Source organism: Periplaneta americana, chromosome 12 (assembly GCF_040183065.1).
Source record: "Periplaneta americana isolate PAMFEO1 chromosome 12, P.americana_PAMFEO1_priV1, whole genome shotgun sequence".
NCBI classification, from domain to species: Eukaryota; Metazoa; Arthropoda; class Insecta; order Blattodea; family Blattidae; genus Periplaneta; species Periplaneta americana.
Genome location: NC_091128.1, coordinates 56,094,055 through 56,107,613, shown reverse-complemented (window position 1 = coordinate 56,107,613; position 13,559 = coordinate 56,094,055). Strand labels below are relative to the sequence as shown.

General features: G+C 33.5%; 1 protein-coding gene across 6 annotated transcripts in view; it reads right to left on the bottom strand.

The window, feature by feature from the left end:
- Positions 1–13,559, bottom strand: part of l(2)41Ab (lethal (2) 41Ab) — a 70,532-nt gene that overhangs the window by 42,897 nt on the left and 14,076 nt on the right. For 5 of the 6 annotated variants that reach the window (XR_011335246.1, XR_011335247.1, XM_069841365.1 and 2 more), the window contains 4 exons: positions 9,835–10,054; positions 3,483–3,640; positions 1,998–2,242; positions 40–283 (listed from right to left, as the gene is read on the bottom strand). Coding sequence is in view for 4 of the 6 variants with exons in the window: in XM_069841365.1 (XP_069697466.1) it covers positions 40–283; positions 1,998–2,242; positions 3,483–3,640; positions 9,835–10,054 (867 nt within the window). In the remaining 2 variants the exon portion in view is untranslated. The remainder of the gene's footprint in view (positions 1–39; positions 284–1,997; positions 2,243–3,482; positions 3,641–9,834; positions 10,055–13,559) is intronic. The other variant, XM_069841367.1, reaches the window with a different exon arrangement.

The window sequence follows — 13,559 nt, the reverse complement described above, 5'->3', positions numbered from 1 at the left end:
TTATGGGTATCAAGTTGCAAAAGACTATACAATACTCACTGACATGACTTGTTGCAAATCTCTATCAGTTTGTTCGAGTATATTGTTAACTTTTGAAAGCTGTATTTCCAATGTAATTTTTTTCTCTTCCTCCAATGTACACAAACGTTCGAGATTTGTCTGCTCTGCATGTACTTTATTCAAAATTATTGTTAAGCGTTCATTTTTCAGCATTTCTTCATTGGAAGCTTTCTTATATCCTTCAATTTCGTTTGTTACCGTTTGATATTCCTCTTGAACTTTTCTGAAAGAAAAAATGATAGTTTTTGTAATTTATATTTCTTATTATTTCAAAAGAAAGTAAGTAAAGTCAGAATTTTACAAGTACAAATGAATGAAGTATTGCAAAAATGGATCTAAGTTACGTAACTCTTAGTTTTTGGAAATTTCAGAAATATATAAACTTAAAATAATTTGTTTCCAAACATTATTTTTATGTTTTGCTTCTGATTAAACAAGGACATGTTCTTTTGAAAAATATTTGACTCAAGTACCTTTTATGATTTTATAATATTATTAGTAATAATTATTTTCTGAATTGTCCAGTAAAACCTATAATAAAGTAAATTATTTTGTTGGCTGTGCATTTATTACATTATACATTTTGAACGTTCTACTTGCTGATTCTAAAACCTCGTAAGTCTCATTTCGGTTAAAAATCATAGTTTAATAGACTACATTTAAGTCACAAAAAAGGCGGAATTAATATCCAAAATTCTTACATTGTACACTTTCTCCAGTGAAAAGGAGACCTATATTCTGCTGAAATAAAGAGACTAAAATGAAATATATTCTTTTAAGTCGTTTCTTCACTCTCCTGTAAAGTTTCTTCAAACACACATATTGTAACTTATGTTGTTTTGAAATCTCACCATACTTACAAATAAACACAAGACCTTGCACAATAATGGAAAAAAAAAAAAAAGGATGAAAAGAAAAATTTAAGCATACAAAGGATTACAAACATTTCACAAGCAAACATTCTCATGGGGGCAGATAAAAAAGTTATTGTTTTTTCTTCCACCATGTTAATAATGTCAAAACAAGTGCTTATACAAATTTGACAAATTTTGGCCACTCGAGTGCAATTACGAGGGCCATCCAGGAAGTAAGTAAAGATATTGGGAAACCAATAGCTGTCTCGCCTCTCATCTACATCAGATTAATATCTACCAACATCCACAGTGCACCCTCTGTAGAAAGCAGAACTCCATCATGGATAAAGAACATTTACTACAATGCCCAGCAATAAAGAAAATAGATGCTGATTTATCATCGCAGCTCACCAAATACTATAGGGACGCTCACAGGAGAATGGAAGAAATCCAAGATCCTTAGTATTAGTCAACAACAAAAACATATTGAGAAGCAAGAAACAAGATAGGATATTAATCCAAGGTCCTTTCTGTACTCGATATTTATTATTTACTTATATGATTGAAGTTTTGTGGTGAATGATCCCATATCAATGTACAGCCATTAGATATAAATAAATATTGGCTGAACCCCAACCACAGGTCAGTCAGCTGACATTTTCATCAAAGAGGATGAAACTTATGGTTATTCAAGGAATTTTGTGTCCTTATACGTAATGTAATTGGTTTTGGCACTGTTTGTAATGAATATCTGCATTTAAAATTTATACATTTTTCAACTAAATTAAGCCACCTTTCTTGCAACTTTTTGTCCAAAATTTTGCACATAAAATTTCTAGCTCTAGTTATAATATTGTTACTATCCTTACTCCATATTTCAATAAATTTAAATGCATAAATACATCCATATTTTTCAACTTTTTAGTGCATAAATATCCGCAATCTAATCATATCATAAGTTATGTCCCTGCCAATGGCAGAATGCAGAGAAAGAGTGTAGCTCATTTCCATGACAATTAATTTTACATTAGGTTCCTAACAATTAAGTTATACTGTATGTATAAATAATTATAATGGAATTACTTGTAATCATTCGTAATTTTATTGTTAACTTTGTCACGTTGTTGTATGCTGACAACTACACTGTTCCAAGACTGAACAAGTCTGTGTTGTTCCTTGTTGAGTACATCCAGATCTGCATTTGCATCTGCAAGAGCTTGTCCAACTTTCTCTCTCTCTACTTCTTTCAGCTGAAATTGCCCGTCTAGTGTAATGAGTCTCGCCTCCAGATTTGCCACTTCAGTCATGAGTTTGAGAATGAAAATGTCCTATAATAAAAGAATAGGTCTTGAGACACATGAAATAATATTTTTAACTATATGGAATATAATACATGTTACAGCTTATTATTTTTAACCTATTCCTCACTTTTTTCAAATGTTCATTCTTTATATACTATATGCATATAATTATTGCAATCAAAAAAACGTATACTTCTTTATATACTATATGCATATTATTATTGCAATAAAAAAAATGTATACACTGTTTGTTCATCAATAACTTTGGAACAAATTGAGATAAAATTCTCGTTTTCGGGGAAATTGTAGCTTAATGTTGAGCTGGCAGTGACCAGATGAGTGCGAAGGTGTAGTGTGGAAAAAAAATGGCGGATGCAATGTTGTCGTTCGAACAATGGAAGACGATTTTGGAGTGGTACAACCACAAGGACAAAACAAATACATCACATTAACATACGAAAAGAAGGACACATACAAGATTGCATCTTCTTTCAAGAAACTAAAATACAACATTACATACAGAAAACATCTTAACACACAAACGAATACAACTTAACAGTTGTATACAAACTATCATGCAACAGTTGCAATGACTTCTACAATGGACAGACTGAAAGATCATTTCAAACACGTTACAAGGAACATATTACAGCCATAACCAAACCATACAATTCAACCTACGCAGAACACATCACAAACTCCAGTCAGAACTACAGCAACAGAGACAATGACATGAAAATACTACACATCCAGCCAAAAAACCAAAAAGTTTACATTCGAGAACAATATGAAATTTACAAACATACAAAAACACACCCACAGCACATCCTGAACACTCAACTGAATTTCAAAACACACACCCTTTTCGACACAATCATGAACACATCCCACCATAACAGGAAACCAGAAGATAGCGCAGGACCTCACTAGGCTTCGGACAATGAAGAATACCATGTTGAAACTAGTCAATCAGGTAATTTGTCTAATATTAACACAGTAAAGAAGTTATAAAGTTAATCAGTGATTATACAAGTGTTAAAAGAGTGTATCCAACAAAGAAAAAAAAATTAAGTTTCATATAATCCCTAAACCACCTTCTCTTAAAGATGTAATACTTGAAAACATAATTTTATAATTTACGTGGAGTGAAGTCAAGAAAGAAGGTATGAAGAAAATGTCTCTTAATAATGATATTATAATATCAGATTATCTATGAACTAAGCCAATATCTCTCCCTCTCATGTGAATGCAGTACAAAATAACTTACCTTTTTATGCATCTCTTCTGTAAGCTTTTTCTTATCAACTTTAGTCTTCTCAGAAATCCTTTCTGACACAGCAAGTTCTGATTCCATTTCTTTTTCCCAGTCAGAAAACTGACGTTCTAGACATATGAGACTTTCCAACTCTGCATGCAGCTCTTCCTCTAAAATAAATAAAAAATTAAATAAAAACGTATAATTTTTCTTTTCATTACGTTCATTATTAATGATTTAATACTGTAATAGAATCGTTGGCGTTTCTCTAATGGCATCAATCCTTTCTAATACGTGAACCCTACCACCTTCCAGCAAGATCTGTTACCCTGCGACACTATCAGCTTCTGGTTTTTGAGCAAAGAATTCGGAAGGGATATCCAGAGAATAACAGCTAGTGAAATGAGATTCATGAGGAAAACAGACGTATTTCTGTATCTAACGAATGGCGTTTATATTCAGTAAATTACTACGGATCGAACAGAGCAGATCAGCTTAAGTCATTACGAAAAAAGATCATTGAACACAAGCAATCCAGTGCTCATAATATAGCACAAAAAATTATTGGCACATCTGAAAAGCAATCAATTGAAAATGTTAGCGAATCAATGAGTGCAGCCCACCATAAAGCAACAAAGCGATATTTAGACAGTTTATTACATTGCACAGAATGACCACCCTTACAGTGACCATTTTGGATTACTTGAGCTTCAGAAGCTAAATGGGGTAGATATTGGTGTTGGCTTACATTCTCGTTACAGTGCTGTTGAGATTATAGAACATTTCTCTAAGGAAATGAAGGCAAGAATTATTAGAAAAATTAAGAATGTATCTGGGAAAATATTCTTTGTAATTGATGAGTCTAAATTCAAAGTCAGTACTGATAGTCTATTTAAAATGTGAAATAAGCAAAGAACAACCACCTACCTATTTATTTTTAGATCTAATCGAACGTTCTGATCAAAAGTCTGAGACAATATTTCAGAGTTTGTTACGCTGTCTTAACAAACATGGGTTTGATAATGAATGTCTCAAACAACATCTGGTAGGATTTACAAGCGATGGTGCCAGCGTTATGTTGGGTAAACAATCTGGATTAGCTCAGAAATTTTCATCCCAGTATCCAAATATAATAATTTGGCATTGTATGAATCATCGACTAGAGTTAGCTTTAGCCGGTGCCATTGATGAAGTAGGTAGTGTCAATAATTTTCAAATATTCATGGACAAGCTATACACTTTATACAGCAGGTCACCAATGAATGTCAGTTAGCTGAATGTGCTGTACAGCTCGATCAAGCAATGAATAAAATTGGCCGTATTCTAACAACTAGGTGGGTGGCCAGTTCTTTCCAAACAGTTTCAGCTGTTTGGTTTGGCTACAGCTCTTTATTCAGACATTTTTCAAAAGCCAAAGAAGATATGAATAGGTCGTCCACTGAAAGAAACATGTATAATGGTTTATTGAGGCGATTTTCATCCATACAGTTCTTACTGGTTTTGGCCACAATGTATGACATTTTAGCAGAACTATCTATTCTTTTTGAAAACTTACAGAATTAGAAATGCCTCTTTATTCTATGCAGACAAACTAATTAAGTGATGCATTCACTTTTGAATCTCTCAAAGAGAAGCCTGGCATGCGAGTTCTAGAGGCCCAAATAGCGATCAAGAATGGACAACTTTTTTCCATACCATTAACCAATAACCTGAAGATGATTTCCATTAACCGACAACAACTTTTGTCTAGTATTGCAAACAACCTGAAGAAGAGATTATTTACAACAATATCTAGTCATGAATCTACGTCAACAGTACCTGATTTTAAAACTGTTGAATATGAAGAGCTCTTAAATCAAATCAAAGTTCTTGAATGTGACCAGTGGCCCTCTGATTTACCTGTGGGGTATGGCGAAGAAGAGATAGAACAGCTCTGCGATAGGTTTAAACTACACACATTCAAGGTCAAAAATGCTTATCAAGACTACCTTGACAACAGCTGCCACGCCCAAAACTCATACTGTGCAGCTCAGCTGAGCGCAAACAGGAATTTAGCATGATGAACATAATCATATCTCCTACCAGGAACAGGATTTTAATATCACATGTATCTTCACAGATGTTCATTAAACTGCATGGGCCTGCCCTGAGACATTGGAACCCGGAACCTTATATTTCAACATGGTTGAGATCACATCATTCAGCTGATGATACCAGAACTCACGTAGCGAAATGGCCACCTCAGGATATTGAGAAAAATGTATATGCTGAAGTTCTGTAGTGTCGATGTATCGTACAATGTGATGTAGTATGGTTATACTGTACTTTCGTAATACAATGTGTCTTACTTCATGGCATTTCTTTCTTTGTCTTTTTTTTTTTTTTTTTTTTTTGCATCCAAACCTTTCCCTTCCCCCAAAGGGTCAAAAACATAAAGAACTCCGGCACTATAAAGATTGGGACTACAACCATGATTAAATTGTAAAGATACTAGCAAACAAAAACAATACAAACAGAAATTCTAGTGGTAAAAATGAGAGATATAATCTATAATATAGGCCTACTGAAAAATATTTTTCTACTTATTTTTATGAAAGTGAATTAATATAACAAAAATTACATTAAATTATTTCAGAATTCACAATCCTTCCTATTAAGAAGACAAACTAAAGAATATATATATATATATATATATATATATATATATATATATATATATATATATATATATATATATATATACTAATAATAAATCTGTAGCCGAAATTTTTCTGGTAATTTTCGATTTTCCAAAAATAATTGGTCCTAACATATATAATTAACCACCCTGAAACCGAAAATCGCTTTTTTGAAATTTTTGTTTGTATGTCTGTCTGTATGTTTGTTACCTTTTCACGCGATAATGGCTGAACCGATTTATATGAAAATTGGAATATAAATTAAGTTCGTTGTAACTTAGATTTTAGGCTATATGACATTCAAAATACTTTATTTAAAAGGGGGGTTATAAGGGGGCCTGAATTAAATAAATCGAAATATCTCGATTATTGATTTTTGTGAAAAATGTTACATAACAAAAGTTTCTTTAAAAATGATTTCCGGTAAGTTTTATTCTTTACAAAATTTTGATAGGACTGATATTTAATGAGATAAATGAGTTTTTAAATTAAAATAACGCCATCTGAGATAGTGCAATGAATTAAGAACAAATGACTTCGTCTGTAAGGGGCCTTGGACAACAACAATCGAAACAGGGGCCTTGGACATCAACAATTGAAAGCTATTAAACATTGCCTACAGAGAATGTTTCTGTGTTTGTATGAAGTAATATCAGAAGCTAAATTAACCGATCTGTATAATTAATTATTATTTCGCCATTGGAAAGTGTAGTTTCTCTAGATGGACATAATGCTATAATGTTATTACAGTAACGTCTGAGTAAATCGAGGACAGGAAAGATTAAAATAGCTTCTTATGCACAGAAAATTTGATAGGCTATTTTGTACATTCGTTTTCTGTATTTCTTAAAATAATATTTATGTACACTCATTTTAATCTCAGAGAATTAACGAACAACGAGAGTGTAAATTGATTTAGTATGCAGTAATAGTACGTTAGCTTAGCAATCCATTATTTTATAATTCAAATTTTAACTATGCTCAATTGAATCGTGTTAAAATGCATAAAATATATATGCAATAAATGCAATGCAAAAAAAATTGGGTAATGAGCGAAGCAGATTATCTTGCGCTGTTGTAAAAGTTGTTCCCTGGATCAAACGTCCTATTTTAATTATGTAATTACTTTATATTTATTTCTAACAGGTGCAGCGGAGCGCACAGATACGGCTAGTGTATATATATATATATATATATATATATATATATATACTGTATATATAGAGATTTAACTTTAAATCTTTCAGATTTACTAAAAAGAAATAATGTACCTATTATTTTTAACACCAATAATATGGACCAAATCATTGTTTCTTTTTAACTCTCTTATGTGACATAATAATGAGGGGAAGAAGAGAAAGGATAATTTTATTGTGTGTTTAATATCAACGATTTGGCGAAGGAATTATTCAGGTTTCGTAAACATTTCTCCTTATGGTGTTCCTAGAATTGATTCATTTCCTTTGACCAAAAATGTGTCACAGTTTATTCGCAATTTGTGAATTTTCAAGGCTAGCATATAATTTTCATTGAAATGTGAGTAATGTATGCAGGACCGCCGACAGGATTTATGGGCCCCTGTGCGATATTGTGCTCGGGCCCCACTGAAAAAAAAAAAAGTTAAAAATGACCATAATAATTATATGCAAAATAAATAAAAGATAACCGCATACACAGATTCGAATCTAAAATTATACACTTTTGTTACATTGAGAACTTTTAAAAACTTCGCAATAGCACAATATATTATATTCATCGCGTTTCTTTTTCAGTAGGGCCTACATAGTATGTTTCGGGACGAAACTTTCATCTTTTCGTTGTCGTTTGTTTCGTTTTCATAAAACACTATTCTTAAACATCTGTAATTTCTGACTTGCAGGGCAACATCAACAAACAACTCTCCTTGACTTCACTGATGCAAAATCATCAATTATATAATCAAAATTTAAAGACCTAGCAAGATCGCTCTCCAGACTAAGGAGGCCAAGGTTACTCAGTTTTTCTTGACAGATTGTTAATCTGAATACATTTTTATTTCATTCATTTTGTTTGAAGTTGGTGTGAAATTGAGCGTTGCTTGTGAAGGTGCAGAAAATTAAACCAATCTCAAGCCCGTCTCTTCAGGTTGTCAAAAATGAAGACAGTTCATGCTTAGAAGTGAATACTGATGGTTGTGGCTGTTTAGAAAAAAATCTGATAACAGTAGTATTGAATCTGAACAAGCAAACAATAGTAAAAATGATGTGTTAATATGTGCGAATGAAACAAATTTGCCCACACCAGTTCCTAACTCTGAGTCATGGCAAGTAACATGCGACCTTGGAAAACTAAAAAGTGGCAGACAAATTGTGTCATTGAATGTGTTGTTCGAAAAAGTACCCCCAACCTGCCTAGTAACCTTCTAAGTGACGGAACAAGAGCCTTTCCAGTATTATTTTCAAAACTCAAGAATGGAGAATGTGTTCCCAGAGACTGGCTAGTGTGGAGTGAAACAAATCAGTCACTGTACTCTTTTCTCTGATTTGTTTCACTTCACACTAGGCAGTCTCTGGGAACACATTCTCCATTCTTGAGTTTTGAAAATACTATAATACTGTTTTTGGAAAGGCTCTTGTTTTTGAACAACACATTCAATGACACAATTTGTCTGCTACTTTTTAGTTTTCCAAGGTCGCTCAATTTCACACCAACTTCAAACAAAGTTCTACTCCCTTCTTACTATCTTTCAATTTTTCTGTCTCTCCTTGTGCTTCTCAGCTCCCGACTTATGCTTCTACTTGTCCATTGTCCACTGGAAACACAGAATTTACTAGAAAAACGACAACGAAAAGACGAAAGTTTTATCACGAAACATACTATGTGCGCCCTACTGAAAAGGAAACGTGATCCTGTGCTTGGATTTGGGAGAGTCCACAAGCATATTGCAGTGGGCTGGCAGGGGTTGGTAGTTAAGAGGACAAGCCAATTGAACATGTTCGGTACAAGCGACAGGAACATATTTCACGCAAATCCCGGAGCCCTCAAGTGTCGTGTCGATGATTGTTAACGTGGGAAACCGATATTCTATTATATAAAAGTTAAACATTTACACAATGAATCGGCCTGGTTGGCGAGTTGGTATAGTGCTGGGCTTCTATGCCCAAGGTTGCGGGTTCGATCCTGGGCCAGGTCGATGGCATTTAAGTGTGCTTAAATGCGAAGGCTCATGTCAGTAGATTTACTGACATGTAAAAGAATTGCTGCAGGACAAAATTCCGGCACATCCGGCGACGTTGATATAACCTCTGTAGTTGTGAGCGTCGTTAAATAAAACATTACATTATTATTATTTACATAATGAAATGGTAATTTGTATTAATTCTACTATTGTTCGTTAATATGTCAGATGCACGTAACAAATGTTCTTACAAAATTTTATAGTACCGGCATGCATCTGTGAATAATTATTCCTGATAATAAAAAGTAATCAGACTCAATCTCACGGGCCCTTACTGCTCACAGGTCCATATGCACGTGCCCCCTTTGCCCCCCCTTCTCGGCGGCCCTGAATGTATGCTATGGGCCAAAAGAAAAAACAGAGAGAGAGAAGAAAAAGGAGAAAGTAGAAGAGAAAAAGAAAATGGTCACGGTGTTGGTGTTGATAATAAAAATAAATAGACTAAGTTATAGAAAATTGAGCTAACAACCTTTGTTCTGAGCAAAGTTCAACTTCTGCTGCTCAGATTTGTATACAGCTCTAGAAGCCTCAACTTGAAACTCCATTTCCTCTCTTAATTTGGTGAGAGTAGCGAGTGTCTCGTGATATTTGGCAATTAGATCTTGTTGCTTCATCACATTCTGTTGCATGTTATATAAGCTCACTCCAAGTTCTTCACTCTCCAATGTTTTGTTCTTGATTCCTGCTGTCTGAAAATACATAATACAATACTTTGTAAAATATCAGTGTTTTAAATTTTGATTAATATAGACAAAACCTCTCACTATATGATTTATTGTTGCTTAAGACTGCAATATGCAATTAAATATTACATAGCTAATGACGACAGAGCGAACTACTCTCTAAACTGTTACTATAATAATTTTTCAGAAATTAACTTATTAAATGGACCACTAATTATTATTTTAATAGAAATTTAGCTGAATGTCTTAAATAAAGGTTTATCTATACGTATGTTCTTTATAAATTCCTTCCCATCATTTGTGATATTTAACATGAAAAAGTATTAAACAATATACAGAGTGATTCGTCTGAGCAGACATAAAATAAAAAAAGTGAAAACATCATAAGCATTGCTACTTATTGTTCAATAATCTGGTATGCATTGCAGAATAGGAGTTTTGTCCATTAGACTTCACAATGTCTACTACTCAATGTACAGCTGTCAAAAGAAAAAGTGGCCGCTCTCCTGGAACAAAGTTCCCTTCGGGTATCTTCGCTACAATTCGGAGACAGGCGATGTTACATGTTGTTGGACCACGTTGCCTGATATCTACAGTTATAATTGAAGTATTCTGTGTGTTATCGATAGCATAATGGTAGCGTTCAGGCCTCTTATTCATGAGGTCCTGCGTTCGACTACAACCACGTGCTTTTTATGTTTTTTTTTGTTCTGTTTTTGAGAGAGACAAACTATACGTAATGGCTCCTTTTTCTTTTACGATTATTTTAGTAATTAACATCAGGTTCATTAATATATTATGCCATGACTTTATCATTATGATATTGTGGCTGCAAATGGAAAGAAAAAAGATTTTATTCTCAATAAAAATATCTTTCGTGGCATAAACAAAACAAATTTACTGGCGTCGGCCTTAAAACATTCAAACAATTAAGCGTTCAAAAAACAAAACAAAAAGCCATAATTCAATATTTAGTCTATCTTCCTCTTATCTCGATCATCTTGCAGTCGAGTGGGCATGGAATTGACTAGGCTTTGCAAATAGCGACTGTTTTTAGACACGATATTCCAGGCATTCTGAACATACATACATAAGTGTTCTGTCCATGGGCAGGTCTTTCATTGCAAACCCAGCAATCTCCAATCTTTCCTATTTTCTGCCTTCCTCTTAGTCTCCGCATATGATCCACATATCCTAATGTCGTCTATTATTCTTTTCAACCAGAGACCCAACCAGTTACTTTTTATCTTTCTAATCAGTTTCAGCATCATTCTTTCTTCACTCACTTTTTCAAACACAATTTTATTTCTTATTCTATCTGTCCACTTCACACGCACCGTTCTTCTCCACATCCACATTTCAAATGCTTCAATTCGTTTCTCTTCATTTCGTCGTAATGTCCATGTTCCTTCCCCATACAATGCCACACTCCACACAAAGCACTTCACTAGTCTCTTCCTTAGTTCTTTTTCCAGAGGTCCGCAGAAGATCCTTCTTCTTCTATTTAAAGCTTCCTTTGTTCATGTTTGCAGTTTTTCTTGGGAAGGATAGGCCTAAATGCGGTAACATCCCGTTGCTTTCCGCACACCACTATCTCTTTCGCATCTTATTAAATTCCAGGGGGCCCAAGCGTGGAGATGGGGAGAGTGGATTTGACTAATTGGGCCCTCCAGACTTCACCGAAAGTCACGGCAAGGGTTAAATATTAATTCTATCAGGATGTTTGACCCGGTCAGAGATCGGGAAATCTCAATTAGCCTTTGCCCCCCGCATCCTGGACTAGCTTCTACGAATCATCAGAAAATCTTAGAGTGTGATTGGGCCAATTTTTCCGAAAATGTTTCCACACTTTTGCCCTCGTAGCTCAGCGGACGAACGTCGGAATTCAGATGTCAACGTCTCAGGTTCAATTCCTCGTTACTCCTTTTCATTTTATTGTGGTTCAAGATAGTATAATGTAATAATACAAAAAGAAAAACTAATAGCAGTATTATGCAACTGGATTTTTCCAAACCTAATATTAAATTTATGTTATTTATATCGCTAAAGAACGATTACAATATAAATAACTTGAATATTATTTATACAGTATCACTAAAGAACGATAACACAATATAAATGATAAATATCGGTTTGTTTAATTAATATAAGATATTATATAATACGTGTTTAATTATCTAAATAAAGTAACCTATTTTATAAAGAAAGATGTTTATTTGTGTTATAATAATTACCTACATAAAATACAGATTATTTATATTGCGAAAGAACAATAACAATATAAATAACTTGAATATTATTTTATAATGCTAATGAAGGAAAACAGAATATAGGGTAAATGATAACTTGAATATTATTTATATCGCTAAAGAACGATAACAATATAAAAAACGTGAATATTATTCATATCGGAATTTCACAGATTTATTACAGATGTATTTAAGGAATTGTAGAAGAATAGTAATTAGTAAGTGTCCTATTTATTCTTCTTGGAGCCAAATTTGTAACTTTTAAAAGTGTGGTTACTATGTTGAAGTGTATGTGTTGCAACGGATTCTTGATTTGTTATGTATGCGAGTCAGTTATGGGATGCTTGATGTCGTCGCAATGTCGTAATTATAGTTTGATTGTGTTTGTGTGACTATTGTGTATTAATTTATGATGTATGGTATGGAAAGCTGCATATTTGTGTTATATAGAAGTGTTACGTATGTGTGTTGTTAATGTTTTTGTATGTTTCAAATTGATAACTGATATTTGTTTTGCAATAGCAATGCCTAATTTACGGATTGTTTATGTTTTGTTTACATTGCGTAAGCTAATTTAATTTTCTTTTCCATTTCTCTTTATGCTTATCTGTTTTGTGTATAAAACTATAGCCCTAACATACATATGTAAAATAGGGCTAACCCCCACTGGAGATACAATAATAATAATAATTATTATTATTATTATTATTCATATCGTTATAAAACGATAACAGAATACAAATGATGACTTGAATTTTATTCATATCCCTAAAGAACGATAACAAAATATAAATAACGTGATATGCATCAAGAACGATAACTGGATATAAATGATAATTTGAATATCATTTACATCGCTAAAGAACGATTAAAAAATAAAATGAAAACTTGAAGAAGGCGCGAACCCACAACCTTTGAATCATTAAACAAGCACACTACCGCTGGTCTGCGAGGAGCAGATATGGAACACTTCCATAGTTCCGGAACTGCTTGTACAAGCACATGCATCGTGTAACATCGCCGTGACCCGAAGTGGACTTTGAAAATATTCGCTGTTCACGAGTGCGGCCACTTTTTTTTTTTTTGACAGCTGTACATCACAATTTATACTGTGAGGCTATTTCCTTCCATGTGTGATCTCACATCTCATGTGTAACTTTTTCAAAAGCTAAGAAAATCTTTAGTGTTACTTGGGAAGCCGGAGGGAAAAAGATCTTTGGGGAGGCCGAGACGTAGATGGGAGGATAATATTAAAATGGATT